This window comes from Mobula birostris, chromosome 4 (assembly GCF_030028105.1).
Source record: "Mobula birostris isolate sMobBir1 chromosome 4, sMobBir1.hap1, whole genome shotgun sequence".
NCBI lineage: Eukaryota > Metazoa > Chordata > Chondrichthyes > Myliobatiformes > Myliobatidae > Mobula > Mobula birostris.
In genome coordinates this window covers 134,785,311-134,806,253 of record NC_092373.1, presented here as the reverse complement: position 1 = coordinate 134,806,253, position 20,943 = coordinate 134,785,311, and the positions used below count along the sequence as shown (strand labels likewise).

Genomic DNA, 20,943 nt, shown 5'->3' with positions numbered 1-20,943 from the left:
AGAGTGCACATCTCACACAACCAGAACACATTCTACAAAATCAGGAAAGCTCGCCAATGCCTCCTCCTTCCGAGGAGGCCGAAGACAGCATCCTAACAACCTGTGGCACTGCTTGGTACGGAAACTGCATTCCGGTGGACAGGAAAGCTCTACAACAGGGAGACAAAATACCCCAGTGCATCACCAGCACCAGCCTACAAGCCATCAATGACAGTTATAGAGAAAGGTGCTGGTAAAGGGCCAGTAATATCACACACCCTCCTCATGGATTGTTTGTCCCACTCCCATCAGGGAGAAGGCTATGTAGCATCCACAGCCAGGGCCACCGCACTCAAAAACAGTTACTTTCCCCAAGCAGCAAGACTGATCAACACTCCGCACATCCCAGCACCACTTCTTTATCATTCTCTGTCAGTCACTTTATGTACAGACACTACTGTGGCTAGTGTTACTTTATGGACATGCAATCAATCTGTGTATGTAAGCTGCCTTACGTATTTATATTTATTGTGAGTTTTTATTATTGTGTTCTTTGTCTTAGTGTGCTTTTTTTTGTGCTGCATCGGATCTGAAGTAACAATTATTTTGGTCTCCTTTACACTTTTATACTGAAACTGACATTAAACAATCTTGAATCTTGGCCTCTATCTTTATCACAGGCATCATGCCAGCCCTCTTCATTTGACATACAGCACATCTTTCTACTCAGTTCCCCTTCTTTAAATATCTAAATATCCTATTCTCCTCAATTATTCCTTGTTATATCAACTACATATTCTCCAGAAAAAAATTCTCCTAAATTTTTAAAATCAATTTTATGAGTCACTTTTTCACATTTATGAACTTTTCTTTTGGATTATTCCAAGATAATTTCTCTCTGCTGCTCCAATAAAACTTTTATGATCTATGATATCAATTCACTGCCTTCTCTAGAAGAGCTCCATACAATGCAGCTTTCCCTGATACAAGTGCACTCTCAGCTTTGCTATCATTCTTTTGAATCACTTTTGTACTTACACCAGTGATTCTACATCTCTGCAAAAAGAGATGAGAAAAATGTACAACAAACAAGGGCTTGGTACAAGTTAGTACAAGCTCTCTTTTTAATTATATTCTCCTGTAATTATTCAGAAATAAATTGAAAGGCAAGGTTTGCTATTAATGGTACTATTAATGATATGTGTATCAGGGACTTGGATCCCTTTTGCTCTTTCCTTTCCACTTGGTCTATCAGCCATGCATATAAAACCTTGCTCTTCCTATCAAAATACATGTTGCAGGTTATGCAAGGTGAATGATCCTAACCTTTCTGCTTTAAATCAATGCTCCATTATGGGCTCACCTTCTTAATGTTTTTCTAATAAATCTTTGGCAAAAGTTCCATTATTTTGCTGACAAATGTTAACTTAACTGCTCTACAATTGCTGAACTCATTTCATTTCATAGCCATTTCTTTTTTTTCAGATCAATATGTGGAAAATTGAATAGAAGAAATATTGAAAGAAATTATAACAAACAAGCTCCATCATGCGCAAATTGGCAGCTGTGTTTCCCACATAGTAACGTGGACTAATTCTATTATGGAACATTATGGGTTATGAAAAGTGGCATTTAAATCAAAGCTCTGTCTCTTAAAAGATCAAGTTAATTCTTAATGAAAATCAAAAATTGCAGATGCTGGAAATCTGAAGTAAAAACAAAAAAATGCTGCAAACAGGTCAGGCAAGACACTGTGCCAAACTTACTGACTGCTCCCAGCATTATTTATTTTAATTCTTAATAACTGGCATTTGCTATGTTGACTGGGGATTTTCTTATGGTTAAAGTGACTGAGTTGCCATTGGTTTAAGTTTTGATAACAATTGTTCTGTTTCATACTAATTCTAATTTTCCATAACTTGAACAGGTTCTTTTTTAAGAAAATGGCTTGAACATTTGCATCCCCCATTATAATCAGATTCTCCTTCAATGGAACAAGGCAAGTTACATCTGAATGCGTGTGGAAATGGCACCACACAATGCCCGTTTTAAACTCATAGCTTTAGATGTAATCCAAAGGGGAATGATAAATGCCTCAGCAGCAATAAATGCGATACCATCCATGTTAACTCCTGGGATTTTAAGGATAAGCAATAGAAACTAGAAAGGCACAATTCCAACACAGGTATAGCAATAGAGATCTGATGTTATGTGTGAATTAACTATTGGAAATTTGACTGTCGGATTGAAAAAAAGCAATTAAAAAGTATACAGAACATTGGCTTAATAAATAGATGTAAATGGAACAACAGCAAGGCAGTCATGATGAACCTTTGTAAAATACTGGATCAGCCACAAACTTGGTCTTGTGCTCAATTCTGAACACTGCACTTCAGGAGAGCTGCAAAGATAATGCATGATTTCAGAGTTAAGGGAGCTTAGGTATGTGGGTGGACTGACATAGCTGAGATTGTTTTCCCTATAAAAGAGGAGGGTGGAACAGGAACCAATACATATATTTAAAGTGAGGATATGAATGGAATGGATAGTTAAAGAGAAACTGCTTCCATTGGCAGAATCAAAAACCAGAAAGGACAGAATGTAGATGATTAGCAAAAGAACCAAAAGTGAAATGAGACAATTTTTTAAATATATAGTAAGTGGTTCGGGTTAAAAATGTGCTGCCCTTGAAAGAGTTTGGGAGGGAATAATGTGTTAACAGAGGCAGATTCAATTATAGTTTTTAAAAAGAAAGTAATTTAGTGCCTTAAAGGAAAAAGGGAACAATGGTGAGAGGAGAGTAACCGGCTCGATTACTCTACAATTGTGGGGATTGGTGAACTCCGCACTACTCAGGATCCTAAAGATTGTAGCGCACAAGGAGGCCATAAAGCTGGTAAGTTTTTAATGGGCTGAATGGCCTCCTTGCTTACTACAATCTTTAGGTTCCTGAGTAGTGCAGAGTTCACCTATTCCCACAATTGTAGAGCTGGCCAAAAACATTCACACATAGCAACGGTCATGGAAACAGAACCATTATTTTTCTTGATAAAAACTGGAATAAGGGTAAAGTGACAACTTGCTAATTAGAAGCCTTTAGTAAATATATAAAAAAAGGAGAGTTTTATAGGACATCAGATTCATGACATTTCAAGATTTTAATCTTCCAGGTGACTCCTAAAATCAGCTTCCATGCCGCAATGTCATCTTTGGTATCAGCTGATCTCTGCCAATTCAGTTTACTGCACGCCGCTGCATGTGTGAGGTCTCTTGAACTTCATTCTCAAGGAGGCAAGACTTTATCTGTTTTTCGTTTGATCCACAGGAGCAGAGAAAATAGCCACAGGGATTTGCTTGAATTGTGGCTTCCTCCAAAATATACACATTGGGAATCTGCACTCACGTAGGGTTACACTTGCCTGGCAATTTCTGTGAAACACGTGTGTCTATAGTCTTGGAGGGGTTTCATTGACCCTTCCACTTAGAATGTACCACTTGTAAGTTCATTTTCCCCGGGTGGTCCACACCCCTTAGACCTCTGTGAATGCTCTCCCATTTCTGCATCGTTGTTACAGAATTCATTCATCAAGTAGCAAGACTTCCCTGTGGCTAGAAGAGTGCCATTTCTAATGCTTAGTAGTTGACTGCCAAGATTGCAGCAGTGAGGCTAAACGATGGAATAAAATAATATGTAATGAATTAACAGATTATTTCACAGTGAAAATGATAGAGCACAGCCTTACCTCAGGGAACTAGGCAAAGCTCTTCCTGAAATGGAAGATTTCAATAAGACATTGACAAACATTCCAAAAAAAATACCTTGTTTTCATCCAGAAATTTCAGTTTGATGGACACACTCGTTCTGAGCTTGTCAAACTTCTCTTTGTGAATCTGGAATTGTTGCTGGGAGTGTTCAATCTTTGGAATCGTAACTGCATCGCGAGGACCAAGGTTCAATTCCTCCAAATCAGTTCGATATGCATCGTACTCTATCCTATGATGCAAAACATGGACAAAGTGCATTACATTCAGTCCCTGGTATACTTAACAAAGATAAAAACAGTGCATGTAAAACACCCTCGCTCAGAGGAAGCAGCAACAGAACTCATTCTTTGATTGTGGTTAATAATCATTGCATGAGGTAATCACCACAACATTTCATTGATAATTACATCAGAGGTAAAATGCAACAAAGGCAACATCATGAATGGCTTCAGTCTTGAAGAAGGCTTAATCAATTTTGACTGTACTGTGCTGACTCATTACTTGTGGTTATATCATACAGGCATTGCTTGGGGAACATTGAATTATAATTCAATTATAATTTAGCTTCTACAAAGAGAGGACAAGTTGTACTTAATTTCCAAAAGCCACAAGCTCTGATTGTTTTTACAATGATATGAAAAAAGATATTTGGTCCAAGCAACTTTGCAAACTCACCCAAAACCCTGGACTTTGCTGCGCATTTTAACATACATGCCACATTTGCCACAATAAGGGGTAGACAATTTAGAACGGAGTTGAGGAAAAACTTTTTCACACAGAGGGTTGTGGTTCTGTGGAATGCTCTGCCTCAGAAGGCAGTAGAGGCCAATTCTCTGGATTCTTTCAAAAAAGAGTTAGATAGATCTCTTAAAGATAGCAGACTGAAGGGATATGGGGAGAAGGCAGGAAAAGGGTACTGATTGTGGATGATCAGCCATGATCACAGTGAATGGTGGTGCTGGCTCAAAGGGCTGAATGGCCTACTTCTGCATCTATTGTCTATTGTCCAGAAATACAGAAAGTGGTGAGGAGCAACGTTGTTTTCTTGTGGGCTGCTGTTGAAAATGAGGATCTCCGAATGGTTTAGCAAATACAGTACATACAGTCAGTAATGATCTCTACTGGGAAGGAATAACTCAAATCTTATGCTGCAATGGCAAACTGCATCTGGCACTTAGAGAAGCACCACCTTGTTGGAGTGAATTTGAGAGGTCGGGAGAAAGAAGGAGAAGATAATACAATACTCCTGACCTCTGGCCAGTGTTCTCTTTTTTCAAATTGTAGGGATAAAATCTTTGAATAATTCCAAGGCATTTTAGAGAGACTTAAACATAATGACAGCTTAACAGAGGAATTATTAAAATATTCAAAAGTATTATAGAAGAGATTCTTAATTTTTGTTTTGTTTTTGGTGACGTGTGATTACCAGAATTTACTGTCAATGTCGAAGTGGCTTCGGAACATTTGTGGTGAGCCACTGCAGTCCCTTTGTTGAAGGTAAGGCAATGATAGGTGTGAAATTCCAGAGTTTAATGGGCCATTCAGCCCATTAAAAACTTACCAGCTCTAAGCAAGAGGAACCATAAAGGAATGAAAATATATGGCCAAGCCAGGATGATGGTGCGATTTAGAGAGGGTAGGGTGGTCTAAAACTTAGAGGCTGGCTGGCTGTCACTATAGATGGCAGTGGATGAACTGAGGGAAAAAGGTGATGAGCAAGGTGAGGAAGACTGAGATAACTAGAAAAGAAGCCTGGATCAAATAACTAAACTCTTTGGCTAAGAAGGGGAAGGTGTGTTAGTGGCTGGACTGTAACACTCAAGTAATTATTGAGATTTGAGGGTTGGGGATGGGGGAAGATGATGGTGAGACCATTGAAAGATTTAATGCAACAATGTTTGCTTTAATGTCCAGCATTGGGTAACATTGAGAATTTTAATGAAGTTGTGAGAACATGGTGAAAAGATAGTGAAAGACCTAAGCCATACTGATACTATTGACTATATCAGTGCTGTAATGGAAAATGCAGTTGCATGTATTGACTAGGTTTTGTTTCTGCCAAAGCCAGACAGGTGGTGGATAGTAATGATCTTGACAGTGAATAGACACAGAGTCTGCAACTCATCCAAACAAAGGGTGTTCCCTAGCAAGTCTCATTTGCCTGTAATTGGTCCGTATCACTATAAAACTTTCCTATCCATGAACATGTCCAAGTGTCTTTTAAATGTTCTAAATGGACCTGCCTGTGGTAAGTTCTCTTTGTCATTCCTTTTCCCACTTTCCCAGTCAAGATCCCATTGCAACCTTAGACAATCTTCTTCATTGTTCACAACACCAATTCCGGTGTCAACCTCAAACTTACAGTCATGCCTCCTACATGCGCACCCAAATTGGTATGCCACCTACACGTTTATCCAAACAGCTGACAAACACCCATCCATCTGGCACACCACCGTTTATATGCTCCAATACAACAAACAACCTTTCACTACCACTTCCAACTCCCAACAGCCAATTTTGTATCTAATTGGCTAGATCACCCCCTATCCCTGAAGATATCCCCTTCCAGTCCAACATGTCTAACACGCAGGACCTAGTCAAAGGCCTTGCTGAAGCCCACATAGACAACATCAACTGCTCTGCCCATGTTAATCCTGTCAGTTACCTCTCCAAATTACTCAATTCATGAACCATTCAGACTATCCCTAACCAGTCCTTGTCTTTCCAAAAGCAGAGATATCCCGAGTCTCAGATACCACTCCAGGAACTTGTCCAGCACAGTTGCAATGCTCACTGGCCTGGAGCTCCCTGCCTTGTCCTTGCAGCCCTTGTTAAATAAGCATACATTAGCTAACTTCCCAGTCTTACAGTACGTCACCCTTGATGAGAGGTGGCAAGAATCTCTGCTCCAGCAATTCCTTTCAAAGAAAAGATGGGCAATATTTGATAAAGGAAGAACAGAAAAGTGACTTGGTTATGAAAAGATACAAGTATAGAAAGAAGGTAGGAACATGAAACTTTCTCGCAAAAAATCTGAAGAAATGTAAGAGTTCAAAAAGGGTGATGGTAAATTCAGTACTGTGCAAAAGTCCTAGGTACATGTAAAAAAAAACCTGTAAAGATGTTTTTAAAAGTAATATAATAAAAAGTTTCTAAGTATCAAAAGAAATAAACAGCAAAGCACCAAATCAAATCAAAATTTGGTGTGATTGTCCTTTGCCTTTAAAGTTACAATAGAGACTCCGGTTTAAGGTGGCGCTACTGAAGATGGGTGACAGTTTACTGGCAGTTTTGAAAGCAGGAATGACAACTAAATACACTACTAATAACACTCTCTGTGGAAAATTGTGGTAAACAATGAAGAGGTGAGCAAAGGCAAGGCTAATCTGAGGGTCGAGGCATGTTTGAGACGAAGTGAGAATTGGAGACAGAGTTAGAGTGAGCAAAGCAGAGTAAAACTGGAGCAGAGGAGTTTCAGAGCCTGTCCACCTAAATCGAGAGCGAGGTTGGATCAATCTCAGCACCACCCTGATCTGGAAAGATCGGTACAGGCCCAGAGTGTATTGCTTCGGCAGGGCCTGGGTCTGAATACGGCAGACAGTTTAAACATTGGGCTGAATGGATTGAAAAGGCTGGATGCTGGGGACCAGAGGCGAGGGTCAGGCTGTTCACTGCAATGTTTACTCTGCTCTCCACAAGCCACGACACTGAGACTGATGCTATATCCTGCTATGGCTGCTTCAGGCTTTGTGTCTGCAAGCTTCGTGACGAATTGCTCCACTGTGTGATGAGCTGAGACTATGGGCCTGCTCTGGCTGTTCAGGGCTCCAGGGCTATGGATTCACTTTTGTTCTGATTGCTATTGCTGGCTTTTAATTTTTGCATGATTTGTGTTTTTTCTTCCTCTGCGCATTGGCTGTTGTTTTTTTAAAATTGGGTTGTTTTGGGTTTCTTGTTTCGTGGCTGCCTGTAAGCAGACGAATCTCAAGTTTGTATAATTTATACATACGTTGATAAGTTTACTTTTGCATCTATTCGCTTCGGTAAACTGTCATGCAGTTTCATAAGATAATTGGCTGGTAGGTTGTTCCAAGCATCTTGGAGAACTTGCCACACTTCTTCTGCAGACTTTGGCCGTCTCACTTGCTTCCCTCTCCACCCCTCTCCGCTTTCCGCAGGGATCGGTCCCTCCGCAACTCCCTTATCCGCACGTCCATCCCCACTGATCTCCCACCCGGCACTTATCCCTGTAAGCGTAAGTGCTACACCTGTCCCTACACCTCATCTCTTGCAACCATTCAGGGCCCTAAACAGTCCTTCCAGGTGAGACAACACTTCACTTGTGAGTCTGTTGGGGTCATCTATTGCATCCGGTGCTCCCGCTGCGGCCTCCTCTACATCGGGGGACCGCTTCATTGAGCACCTCCACTCCGTGCGCCACAACTGACAGGATCTCCTGGTAGCCACCCACTTAACTTTGCTTCCCACTCCCATTCAGATATGTCCATACATGGCCTCCTCTACTGCCATGATGAGGCTAAACTCAGGTTGGAGGAGCAACACCTCATATACCGTCTAGGTAGTCTCCAGCCCCTTGGTATGAACACAGAATTCTCCAACTTCCGGTAATTCCCTCCCCCTCCCTTCCTCTATCCCTATTTCACTCTACCCCCTCGCCCAGCTCCCTCATGGTTCCACCTCCTTCTTCTACTACCCATTGTTTTCAGGGCTATGACGTCAATGCTTCCCCTCCCCGACCCTTTTGTCTTTCAAATTACTGGTCTTTCAACTAAGGCTACAAGCATTCTTCAAATCCTTCCCCATCTTCCATTCTGCAGTCCTGACGAAGGGTTCCGGCCCGAAACGTCAACTCATCGTTTCTAACTGATGCTGCCCAACCTGCTGAGTTCATCCAGCGTACTGAAAGTGTTGCTTTGATCACAGCATCTGCAGATTATTTTGTCTCTCCAGGTAATCCCAGACCGTCTCAATGATGTTGACATCAGTGTTCTGCAAAGGCCATACCAACTGTTGCACAACTCATTCTTATTTTTGTTGAAGATAGTTCTTTATGACCTTGGCCGTGTGTTTGAGGTCTTGTCCTGCTGCGGAATGAAGTTGAGATTGATCAGATGCCTTTCTGATGGTATTGCGTAATATATGAGCATTAATCATCTGGTCAGAATTAATGAAATCCTCATATGCTGTACTTCTCAGCATTAATTGTGAACAGATCACCAATTCCATTTGCAGAAATGCAACCCCAAACCTGAAGGGAACCTCCACTGTGCTTCACTGTTGGCTGCAGATACTTATCCACGTAGTGCTCAAGCTCTTCTATGGATAAATTGCCACCTGTTTGACCCAATAGCTTCAAACTTTGACTTGTCAAAATTCAGAGCACTTGCTGCCATTAATCATCACCCCAGTCTTTGTGTTTCTGTACATAGGCGAGTCTCTTGGTTTTCTTTCCACTTCAGAGGAATGGCTTTTTGGCAGCAACTCTTCCATGAAGACCACTTCTGATAGACTCTCTGGACTGTAGAGGGATGTACTTGGGTACCAGCTGTTTCTGTGAGTTCAGAGCTGATAAGAGTGATGGACTTCTCCGAGTTAGAAGAGACTTCAGTTTGATGTATCTCTTGTCTGTTGTGTCTATTTTCCATGGCCGACTACTGATTTCCTGGTCCTCAACGTTGCCTGCTTCTCTGTGCTTCTTCAGAAGAGCTTGGACAATACATCTTGAGACTCCATTTACCACAAAATTTCTGCTGGGAGTAGACCTTGCTGATGCAGGATAACCACTTTGTGTCTTGTTGCTATGGTCTTCCCATGGTGTAAGAATTGATTTGAAGGTTAAACTGTTACACCCTTACTTTTTAGTTTGGTTGTCCTTCACCCAGTTTGATCCCTTCTACACCCGTTTCTGTTTCAGTGAATCAGTTTAGTTCAGTCAATTCATTATGTCATTGATCATTAGCATCTGTTTGTTTTCCTGTTTAACCATGCACTGGGCTATATACCTACAAAGTAATTAAGTTTTTATTTGAAAAGTGGGCTATTACTAATATGTTACTTCCTTAAAAGAAATACAAATATTTCTCTAATATTTAACATTTTGGAAAATGAATGTTTGGAAATCTAAAATTTTCCCTGCACACTAATATAGAGGGCAAAAAATAAACATCTAAAACAAAATTTATATTAAAAAATTAGGATGCCTAAGATTTTTGCACAGTAGTGTATAGAATCAGAATCAGGTTTATTATCACCAGCATGTGACTGGTTGCATCACAGTCTGGTATGGAAATATCAATGCCCTTGAACAGAAAATGCTACAAAAAACGGTGGACATGTCCAGTCCATCATGGGTAAAGCCCTCACTACCATTGTGAACATTTACAGAGTGCTGAGGAGAAATTAGAGGGATTGGGGAAAGAAGAGAGCCAACATACTCTGCTCTTGAAACAGATATTCAGAATCAGAACCAGGTTTATTATCACTGGCATGTGACGTGAAATTTGTTAACTTAGCAGCAGCAGTTCAATGCAATACATAACCTAGCAGAGAAATTATAACAACAAATAAAATAAAACAATAAATAAACAAGTAAATCAATTACATATATTGAATAGATTTTTTTAAATGCGCAAAATCAGAAATACCATATATGAAAAAAAAGTGAGGTAGTGTTCAAAGCTTCAATGTCCATTCAGGAATGGGATGGCAGAGGAGAAGCTGTTCCTGAATCGCTGAGTGTGTGCCTTCAGGCTTCTGTATCTCCTGCCTGATGGTAACAGTGAGAAAAGGGCATGTCCTGGTTGCTGGAGGTCTTTAATAATGGACGCTGCCTTTTGAGACACTGCTCCCTAAAGATGTCCTGGGTACTTTGTAGGCTAGTACCCAAGATGGAACTGACTAGATTTACAACCCTCTGCAGCTTCCTTCGGTCTTGTGCAGTAGCCCCTCCATACCAGACAGTGATGCAGCCTGTCAGAATGTTCTCCACGGTACAACTATAGAAGTTTTTGAGTATATTTGTTGACATGCCAAATCGCTTCAAACTCCTAATAAAGTATAGCAGCTGTCTTGCCTTCTTTATGACTAAATCAATATGTTGGGACCAGGTTAGATCCTCACAGATCCTGACACCAAGGAACTTGAAGCTGCTCACCCTCTCCACCTCTGATCCCTCTATGAGGATTGGTATGTGTTCCTTCGTCTTACCCTTCCTGAAGTCCACAATCAGCTCTTTCGTCTTACTGACGTTGAGTGCCAGGTTGTTGCTGCGACACCATTTCACTAGTTGGCATATCTCACTCCCGTACGCCCTCTCGTCACCACCTGAGATTCTACTAACAATGGTTGTATCGTCAGCAAATTTGTAGATGGTGTTTGAGCTATGCCTAGCCACACAGTCATGTGTATACAGAGAGTAGAGCAGTGGGCTAAGCACACATCCCTGAGGTGCACCAGTGTTGATCGTCAGCGAAAGGATATGTTATCACCAATCCACACAGATTGTGGTCTTCCGGTTAGGAAGTTGAGGATCCAATTGCAGAGGGAGGTACAGAGGCCCAGGTTCTGCAACTTCTCAATCAGGATTGTGGGATTGATGGTATTAAATGCTGAGCTATAGTCAATGACCAGCATTCTGATGTAGGTGTTTGTGTTGTCCAGGTGGTCCAAGGCTGTGTGGAAAGCCATTGAGATTGCGTCTGCCATTGACTTATTGTGATGATAGGCAAATTGCAATGGGTCCAGGTCCTTGCTGAGGCAGTTCAGTCTAGACATAACCAACCTCTCAAAGTATTTCATCACTGTTGATGTGAGTGCTACCGGGCAAAAGTCATTAAGGCAGTCCACATTATTCTTCTTAGGCACTGGTATGATTGTTGCCTTTTTGAAGCAAGTGGGAACTCCTGTCCGTAGCATTAGGAGGTTGAAAATGTCTTTGAGTACTCCTGCTAGTTGGTTGTCACAGGTTTTCAGAGCCTTACCAGGTACTCTATCGGGACCTTCTGCCTTGCGAGGGTCAACTCTCTTTAAAGACAGCCTAACATCGGCCTCTGAGACAGAGATCACAGGGTCATCAGGTGCAGCAGGGATCTTCACAGCTGTAGTTGGGTTCTCCCTTTCAAAGTGTGCATAGAAGGCATTGAGTTCATCTGGTAGTGAAGCATCACTGCCATTCATACTATTGGGTTTCGCTTTGTAGGAATAAATGTCTCGCAGACCCTGCCAGAGTTGCCGTGCATCCGATATCGCCTCCAACCTCGTTCGAAATTGTCTCTTTGACCTTCAAATAGCCCTCCGCAAATCATACCTGATTTTCTGGTACAGGCCTAGGTTGCCAGACTTGAATGCCACAGATCTAGCCTTCAGCAGGTGATGTACCTCCTGGTTCACCCACGGCTTTTGGTTTGGGAATGTACAGTAAGTCTTTATAGGCACACACTCATCCATGCAGGTGTTAATGAAGTTGGTAACAATGGCAGCATACTCATCCAGGTTCAAAGATGAACCCCTGAATACAGTCCAGTCCACTGATTCAAAGCAGTCCTGTAGGCGCTCCTGTGCTTCCCTTGTCCAAACCTTCTTGGTGCTCACTACTGTTGCTGCAGTCTTCAGTCTCTGCCTATACTCAGGGAGTAGAAGTACAGCCAGGTGATCAGACTTCCCGAAGTGAGGGCGTGGAATAGCACGGTAGGCATTCTTGATGGTGGTGTCACAATGGTCCAGTGTGTTGCTTCCTCTGGTATTGCAAGTGATTGTTGATGGTAATTGCTTAGTGATCTTTTCAGACTGGCCTTGTTGAAAATCTCCCAAAACGATGGTGAAGGCATTAGGGTGATGAATGGTAGTTATCCAAAAGTTACGCTAGGCATGATGGCTCATAGAAGGAAAGATTGCTCTTAACAATACAGTAACAGGTGCCACAACAGTGTTGTTGGAGAACAACAACGGGGGAACTGAAGCTTAAAAAAAGTAGAAGAAAAGAAATGCAGAAGTAATTAAAAGGTTATGATGTCCAGGGAAAATGTCTGGCAAAGGAACAACAGAAAATGACTTGGTGATGGCAAGGTATGAGGAGCAAAGAAGGGAAGGACATACGGGAAGCTGGAAAAAAAAAAGACAGGCTTAGGATCTACCTTTCAGAGGATATATGTCAAAGTGTGCCTTCAAAGCTCGCACATTGACCTATTTATAGGTAGACATTAGGGACCAGAGAATCATCTGTACCACACCCAAAGTAGTCAGCTCCTTCAGAACAGGGGAGAAAATGACTGAGGAAAGGATAAAAACAAAAAAACACTGAAATGCCTAGAAATTTGAAGATTAAAAATGTTAAATTGTTAAAGATAAGTAAACAGATTCAAAATGTTGGTTGCCCACTTCCTTTCATAGATGCTTCCTGACCAGCTAAGCTCCTCATGCACCTTGTACTTTACTCTAGATTCCAGCATCTACAGCCTTGTGTATCCCAAAGTATATTTAACTTTCCCATGGCATAACTATCTACAACATTCAGGGCTCTTTACTGAGACATGTCCAATTCAAAGCCCGCACATTAAATATTTTTACTTAAAGAAACTGACAAACAAGAACTCAGTCAACATGAGCAATACTTTGTATTAAACACTGACCCACATCACCCTTTCCATAGAAGACTGAAGTGCGTGTTTCTGATTACAATATATATGAAGTCTATCTCAAGGTTGCATCAAGGAGCTCCTTCATTGTTTGAAATGCTTCGGTAAGCTCAATCATGCTGAACTTGTGTACTTCAATGAAAAATATCTTCAGCAATGGACACTAACAAGCTTGGAGCAACTACTTCACAGCTCATAACCACATAAAATGAACTTCAAGTACCAACTCTTGAGATTAATGAATGTAGCACTCAGAGAGCCTGGATACACCCCCAGTTCTGTTAGATCAGGAAGAAGAATATATTCATATCTCAGTATTCAAGAACCAAATCGGAAAAATGTTGACTGGGAAATGCAATCACATGGTACAAATCATCCTGAGTTAAGCATGATTTAGTGTTCATTACATTGGTATTGCATTTATGCAATTTTGTTCTGAGTCTTTCACGTGTACCATGTTCATATGGAATTGAAGCTCATTTCCTCCTACATTAAAAGAGCCCAGTCTTACCCGGTCACATGCCAGGGTACCCAAGAGACCCATCATTATCCACTATCATTCATTTCCACATATGTTGTCAGTAAGTTAAATTAGTTAAATTATGAAGATGGCGCACCAGTTATCATTCCACATCCCATCTTTCCACGTTTTGCAATTAGTTAAATTAATGCCCACTTTGGTTAACTATAAATGTGCTTAACAGGAAAGTTTTACTGATTAAGTAGGATAAGAATACACGTTTTAAAAAAACTAATTTCTGCTCAGTTATCTGTTACGGTCATAAGCAATGATACTTCATTGAACTTTAACAATTTTCATAAAAATTAAATGAACAGAATGACATTCCTACTAAGAAAAGCATGATCCTTAGGGTGTTAGATGAATGCTGGAAATTGTGTACCTGGCATTTTCATACTGTTTTACTGCAATTAATGTGTCTTCAATTGTTTTGTTCACCAACGTATTCACACTGGCAATGAAAAAGTTAATTGCTCCAAGAAGTGTCTCCCCATTTTTACATAGCAATTTCTGAGTTTCAGCATTATATCCGAACTCTTCCTGAAACACAAAGAGATTGGAAAGGTTCAATGCAATGCCTGGAGATGGCACACCAGTTATCATTCCACATCCCATCTTTCCACGTTTTGCACATCCAGTGCTCACATTGAGGCTGAACTCAAAGGAGAGCAAATATGGATGACAGTGATCACTTAATTGATGAAGATGTCTGCAGTTAATGTCCTTGTAGAGCAGAGTACAAAAGAAAAAACAAAAAGGCTTAATTTTTGTTAGTTATCTGGATGGGATTTGTTTTGATATCTGTCAAGTAACTAGGCAGCACAGGAGGGTCCAAAGTGCAAAGGCAGAATGAGTAGCTAGGAGCTGGTACTACATGCCGAAGATGTACAGTATGTGGTAGTTACTCACCATGCATATCAATACTAGTCTCTGTTTAAAAAAGTACATTACTGCCAGTAAACGACTTCTGAAATTCATGAAAGAAAATATATATTTACTTTTGTTGCTGAGAGTCAGCAGGAGCAAATTTAAAGAACCAACGACGTGGTGAAGCACATTGGTAGCAGTTTGGGACAGGAAAGAAGTGAAGCATTAAAAGGCCATGCTAAAGAAAAATAGGATTGATCTCACAGATCTATCTACCAAAAGATGCAAGAAAACAGAATGCAGAGAAAATTAAAAGGCCTTAAGTATAGTCAGGGACTTTGATTAGGGGATTCCTAGTGCCATGAAAGGGATGAAAACTAAATTTCAGGTCTTGTAAACAGAGTGCGATGGCTGATATTAACACATGTCTGGGCATGTTGGCAAGGTCAGAAATGGTGCAATAATTAAAGGTGATGGCCAGGTCAATGATAGGCTTCAATAAAGGGAATTAAAGACGGCAGTTTTGAAAATGCAGCTAGGAAGGAACAAAATGTGCCTGTGGATAGGGAGCAGCTTCTGATATCAGGGAACAATAGACTGAGAGAGATACCTGAGTAGCACGCAATTAGGTGGGGGTTATGTGAGAGGAAATTAAGGGAACAGAGATGAATGTCACAGAGCAAAGGCCTGATGAGGGCTGGGTGGGAGCTGAACAATTACAGAAAGTTGTCGGATTAAAGTCAGTAATGTAAGAGGAGCAGAAAAACCTAGCTTAAGTTCAGTTCTTGAGGTGAGGGCATGTATAAGCTTATCAACGCTTCTGATGAATGAGAAAGTATACAACAAAAGGCATCAGTTTGTGCATTTGAGCACAACTTGGTCAAAATCCAACTTGTGTATTAAGTTCAAGGTTTGGCTGAATGACAGATCTATCCGGGAAAGCCTGAAGAGAAAGTTGTTGGTTCAATATGACTTTTCACTCAAAAGACTCAATTGTCACTTTGCCTGAAACCATCTCAATCAGAGACCCAAAAAATTTAACACAAGTAGTGAAAAAACTGCACAGGTTCATGGGAATGGTTTAACAAAAGGCGCCATGTAGCAGTGTAAAAAAAAGTGGCAAATTTCCTAGATAGAGAAAGATGGTGTTGTATATTGAGGTGCAGAGTATTTAGGGAAAAAGTACGGTATAGAAAGCTAACACAAAACAAGGAGAGAAAATTAAGAACGCTCTCAACACAGATTGCTTAGTACAAGGTGGTTTCAGCCAAATCTACATTGATCTACATTTTGATGGTGTGTTTTTGAACCAATTGAGCGATCTGGTGCTTTTCTGTCTCCGAGAGGATTCTGTGAGGCTTCGAACAAAATATGTGGCCTCCAGGCCAAGAAGCCACGAGCCCATAATTGACTCCATTTCTCACTGATTAAAGCACCAAGGAAGATTGAAACCATGGAAGCGAGTGCAGAAGGCCGTCTACTCTTTGATTACATACCATGAAACTGAACTGCCTCAAGGGATTTTAGAAGGGAATTCAAAATAAAGAGCCGGTAACTGAACCACCACGGAAACCAACTTCTATTTTCAATTTAATAAAAGGCAGAACTTGCCAGATTGGTCAAGAACAGCACTGGAATCAGAGGCTGAATTAGGAATCTAATCAGAATCAAATGTCACTCCACTCTTCAAGGGAGGGAGGGAGTCAGAAGAAAGGAAATTGTAGGGCAGTTAGCCTGACCTCAGTGATTGGAAAGGAGTTGGAATCGATTGTTAAGGATGTGGTTTTGGGGTACTTGGAGGCACATGATAAAAATAGACCAAAGTTAGACTCATGGTCCTTAAGGGAAAATCTTGTCTGACAAATTTTTGAGGAAATAACAAGCAGGATAGACAAAGGAGAATCAGTGGATGTTATGTACTTGGATTTTCAAAAGGCCTTTGACACACACGAGGCTGCTTAACAAGGTAAGAGCCTGTACTATTACAGGAAAGATACGAGCATGGATAGAAGATTAGCTGACTGGCAGGAAGCAAAGAGTGGGAATAAAGGGAACCTTTTCTGGTTGGCTCTCAGTGACTAGTGGTGTTCAGCAGGGGTTGTTGTTGGGACTGCTTCTTTTTACGTTGTATGTCAATGATTTGATGATGGAATTGATGGCTTTGTGGCCAAGATTGTGGATGATACAAAGAGGTAGAGGAGCAGAGTGTTGAGAAAGCAGGAAGGCTACAGAAGGACTAGGCAGATTAGGAGAATAGGCATAGAGGTGGCAGATGGAATACAGGGTCAGGAAGTGTATGGTAATGCACTTTGATGGGAGGAATAAAAGCAGAGACTATTTTCTAAACGTAGAGGAAATCCAAAAATCCAAAGTGGAAAAAAAGACTTGGGAGTCCTCGTGAAGGATTGATTTGGTGGTGAGGAAGACAAATGCAATATTAACATTCATTTCGATAGGACCAGAAAATAAAAGCAAAGATGTAATGCTGAGGCTTTATAAGGCACTGATGAGGCCTCACTTGGAGTATTGCGAGCAATTTTGGGCCCTTATTTAAGAAAGGATGTGCTGACATTGGACAGCATACAGAGGTGGTTCATGAGAATGACTCTTGGAATGAAAGGCTTATCGTATGAGAAGTGATTGATGACTCTGGGCCTCCACTCACTGGAATTTAGAAGAATGAAGAGGGATCTCATTGAAACTAATCCAATGTTGAAAGGCCTAAATAGAGCCAATATGGAGAGGACACTTCCTGTGGTGGGGGAGGCTAGGACCAGATGGCATAGCCTGAGAATAGAGGGATGTCCATTCAGAATGGAAATAGAGGACTTTCTTCAGCCGGGGGTCATGAATCCATAGAATTTGTTACCACAAGCAGCTGGACATTGGTGCATTTAAGGCAGAGGTCAATAGGATATTGATTAGTCAGGGCATGACAGGTTACAGGGAGAAGGCAGGAGAATGGGGTTGAGAGAGAAATAGATCGGCCATGATGAAATGGTGGAGCAGACTCAATGGGTCAAATGGCCTAATTTTGCTCCTATGTCTGATGGTCTTATCAGGGCTGGTGGAACCTCCCATCAGAGGGAAAATAAACCTGGGGCAAATTTCAATGTTCTATTCCTATGTAATTTCCATCAAGACACATTTTCCTAATCCAAAACTAGAAATCAATCTTGCTCCAGTTCAGGCATGACAAATTAGTCTAGCGATCTAACGTGTAAACCTCACCCATAAGGCAGTTACGTACGGAGGAGAATTTCAGCATGTGTGGAACCGATGGAAGAGCTGGAAGAGTTGAAACCTGAGAGCCAGGAGCAAGGGTGTGAAGAAATGGTTAATTTACATTTTAATGTGTGGGTATGTCTTTTCTTATGGGGGAAGCCCTTGAAAAGGTGATCCAAAACTAGTTGTTCCTTTTCTTTGTAAGTGTAGCACCTGTGCAACAGACACAAGGTTCGTGCAACCTGTATAATGTAAGGTAAAGGGGTGGGGAAGATCGGGCTAGGGAGAGAAAGATAACCCCACTACAAAAGGTACATGTTCCAAGATCAAAGGGTAATGGACAAAGTAATGCAGCAACAATAGGGATCAGTATAGTTAGTGGGGACAGATCCTGTTCTCTGCAGCTTTAAGCATGAGCCCCACAAACTCAATCTGCCTCATGTCAGGGTTAAGGACTTTGTAGGGGCTGGAGAGGAACTATGAATGGAACAGGAGAGATGTAACTGTCTTGTTCCACGTGGACACCAATGAAATAGAAAGGACAAAGAAAGAGGTTCTGGTGAAGCAGTATGTGAAGCTGGACTCCAAATTTAAAAACAGAATCAAAAAGGTCATGATCAAACTGAGGTACATGCCATAAATTCAATAACATCGGAGAGCTGAATATGAGCTGAAAGAAAGGGTGAATGAGTTTCAATTCTTGGAACACTGGCATCAGTACTTAAGGAGTTGGAATAGACGTCACTTAAAATGAGCTGGAACCAGTCTTGCAAATTAAATAACTAAGGCCATTTATAGGACTTCACAATAAAAAGGCGGGGAAGGAGTCTTAAGAAAAGAAATGAAGGGAAACAAGGTGAGACAATTGTACAGGGTGGTGATGTGGGCTATGATAACCAGTATGAATATGAAGGAACATGGAACAAACAGACAGAAACTGGACATGCATTCAGAGTAGGAAAAAAAACATAAAGCAATACAATTGAAGGCTTGTTATCTGCACTCAAAACAAAACAGATGACTTAGTGCCACAGGTAGAAAGTAGTAAGAATGATCTGATAGCCAGTGCAGAGATATGGTTACAAGGTGACCAAGACTGGGAACTGAATGTTCTACGGTACTCAACAATTTAGATGGTTAGCTGGAAAGTAGTAGTTTGGGTAGTTCTGTCAAAAAGGGATCAGAATGGATTAGAATAAAGAAATAAAGTTGGCTTGAATGACAATATACAAGATCAATACGAGTGAAGATAAGATATAGCAGGGAAGTAGTCCCTGGAGGGAATAGTGTGTGCACTACCCCTCCCTCTAACAGTAGCCATATTGTTGAGTACAAAGGAGCAATGTGGGCTTGTACAAAAGGTACTAAAATAGCAAAGAATGAATTACAAATGTTGGACAAATCAAATGGGTAAAGTCATGGGGTGTGTAAAAATAAATAAAAAGGGATAGAGTAGCTAAAATAAAAATTTGTTCCCTGAGGATAAGACTATAGAATAAATAATTGGAAACAAAGAAACAGAAACTACAAATGTTTTTTCTCCAACTTCATAACAGAATACACTAAAACAACAGGAAATAAGGAGGCAAAAAGCAGCAAAGACATTTCTTGAGAAAGAGTACTAGGCAAACTAATGAGACTGAAGGCTGACAAGTCCGCGACACCTGACAGTCCATTTCCAGGAGTCTGAGAGCAAGTAGCTGCAAGATGGACAATTAATTATATGAGATCTTCCAAAAGTCTCCAGAATCTGAAAAATTCACAACCTATCAGGAGACCACAAATATAATGCCCTTATTGAGGAAATAAAGATGGCATTGGAACCAAAACTGTAGGCACTGCTTTTGATTTCAAGGGAGGAATAAACATTTAAAAAATCCACACCTCAAGCCCAAGAAAATTTACCATTGACTTAGCAGTTGTGATCCTACCCTCTTACATGCTTAAATCAGGAACTATAGTATGTACATAAAGTAGTGAAAGAACTGGACAATTACCACCAATGATCCTGCAAAGCCAGAGAGAAAATCTGCAAATGCTGGAAATCCAAGCAACACACACAAAATGCTGGAGGAACCCAGCAGGCCAGGCAGCATCTATAGAAAAAAAGGACAGTCGACATTTTATGCAAAATCCTATGGCAGGACTGGAGAAAAAAAGCTGAGGAGTAAATTTAAACAGTGGGGGTGGGAAGAGAGAAACACCAGGTGATAGGTGAAACCTGGAGGGAGAGGGATGAAGTAAAGAGCCGGGAAGTTGATTAGTGAAAGAGACACAAGGCCATGGAGGAAGGAGAAAAGGGGGAGGAGCGCCAGAGGGAGGCGATGGAAATTTGAGAAGTCGATGTTCATGCCATCAGGTTGGAGGCTACCCAAACGGAATACAACCTAAGCGTAGCCTCATCACAACAGTGGAGGAGACCATGGATGGACATATTGGAATGGGAATGGGAAGCGGAATTAAAATGCGTGGCCACTGGGAGATCCCGCTTGTTCTGGTGAATAGAGCGTAGATGCTCGGCGAATCGGTCTCCCAATCTAGATCGGGTATCACCGACATACAGGAGGCTACACAAGGAGTACCAAATACAGTAAATGACCCCAACAGACTCACAGGTGAAGTGTCACCTCACCTGGAAGGACCGTTTTAAGAACCTAAATGGTAGTGAGGGAGGATAATCTTCAAATTCACCAGGTCAATTTCTGACACCTCCCTTCCTTTTCTCAATCTCGCTGTCTCCATCTCCAGAGACAGCTTATCCACCGATGTCCATTACCAATACATGGACTCTCACAGCTACCTCGACTATACTGCATCCCACCCTGCTACTTGTAAAATCGCCATACTCTTCTCTCAATTTCTCCTTCTCTGCCACATCTACTCTCAGGATGAGGCTTTTCATTTCAGAATGAAGGAGATGTCCTCCTTTTTCAA

At 41.2% G+C, this 20,943-nt stretch overlaps 1 protein-coding gene across 6 annotated transcripts in view; it reads right to left on the bottom strand.

The window, feature by feature from the left end:
- Nucleotides 1–20,943, bottom strand: part of arfip1 (ADP-ribosylation factor interacting protein 1 (arfaptin 1)) — a 131,723-nt gene that overhangs the window by 4,598 nt on the left and 106,182 nt on the right. For all 6 annotated transcript variants that reach the window (XM_072256071.1, XM_072256073.1, XM_072256074.1 and 3 more), the window contains 2 exons: nt 14,300–14,457; nt 3,799–3,973 (listed from right to left, as the gene is read on the bottom strand). In XM_072256071.1, the coding sequence (XP_072112172.1) occupies nt 3,799–3,973; nt 14,300–14,457 (333 nt within the window). The remainder of the gene's footprint in view (nt 1–3,798; nt 3,974–14,299; nt 14,458–20,943) is intronic.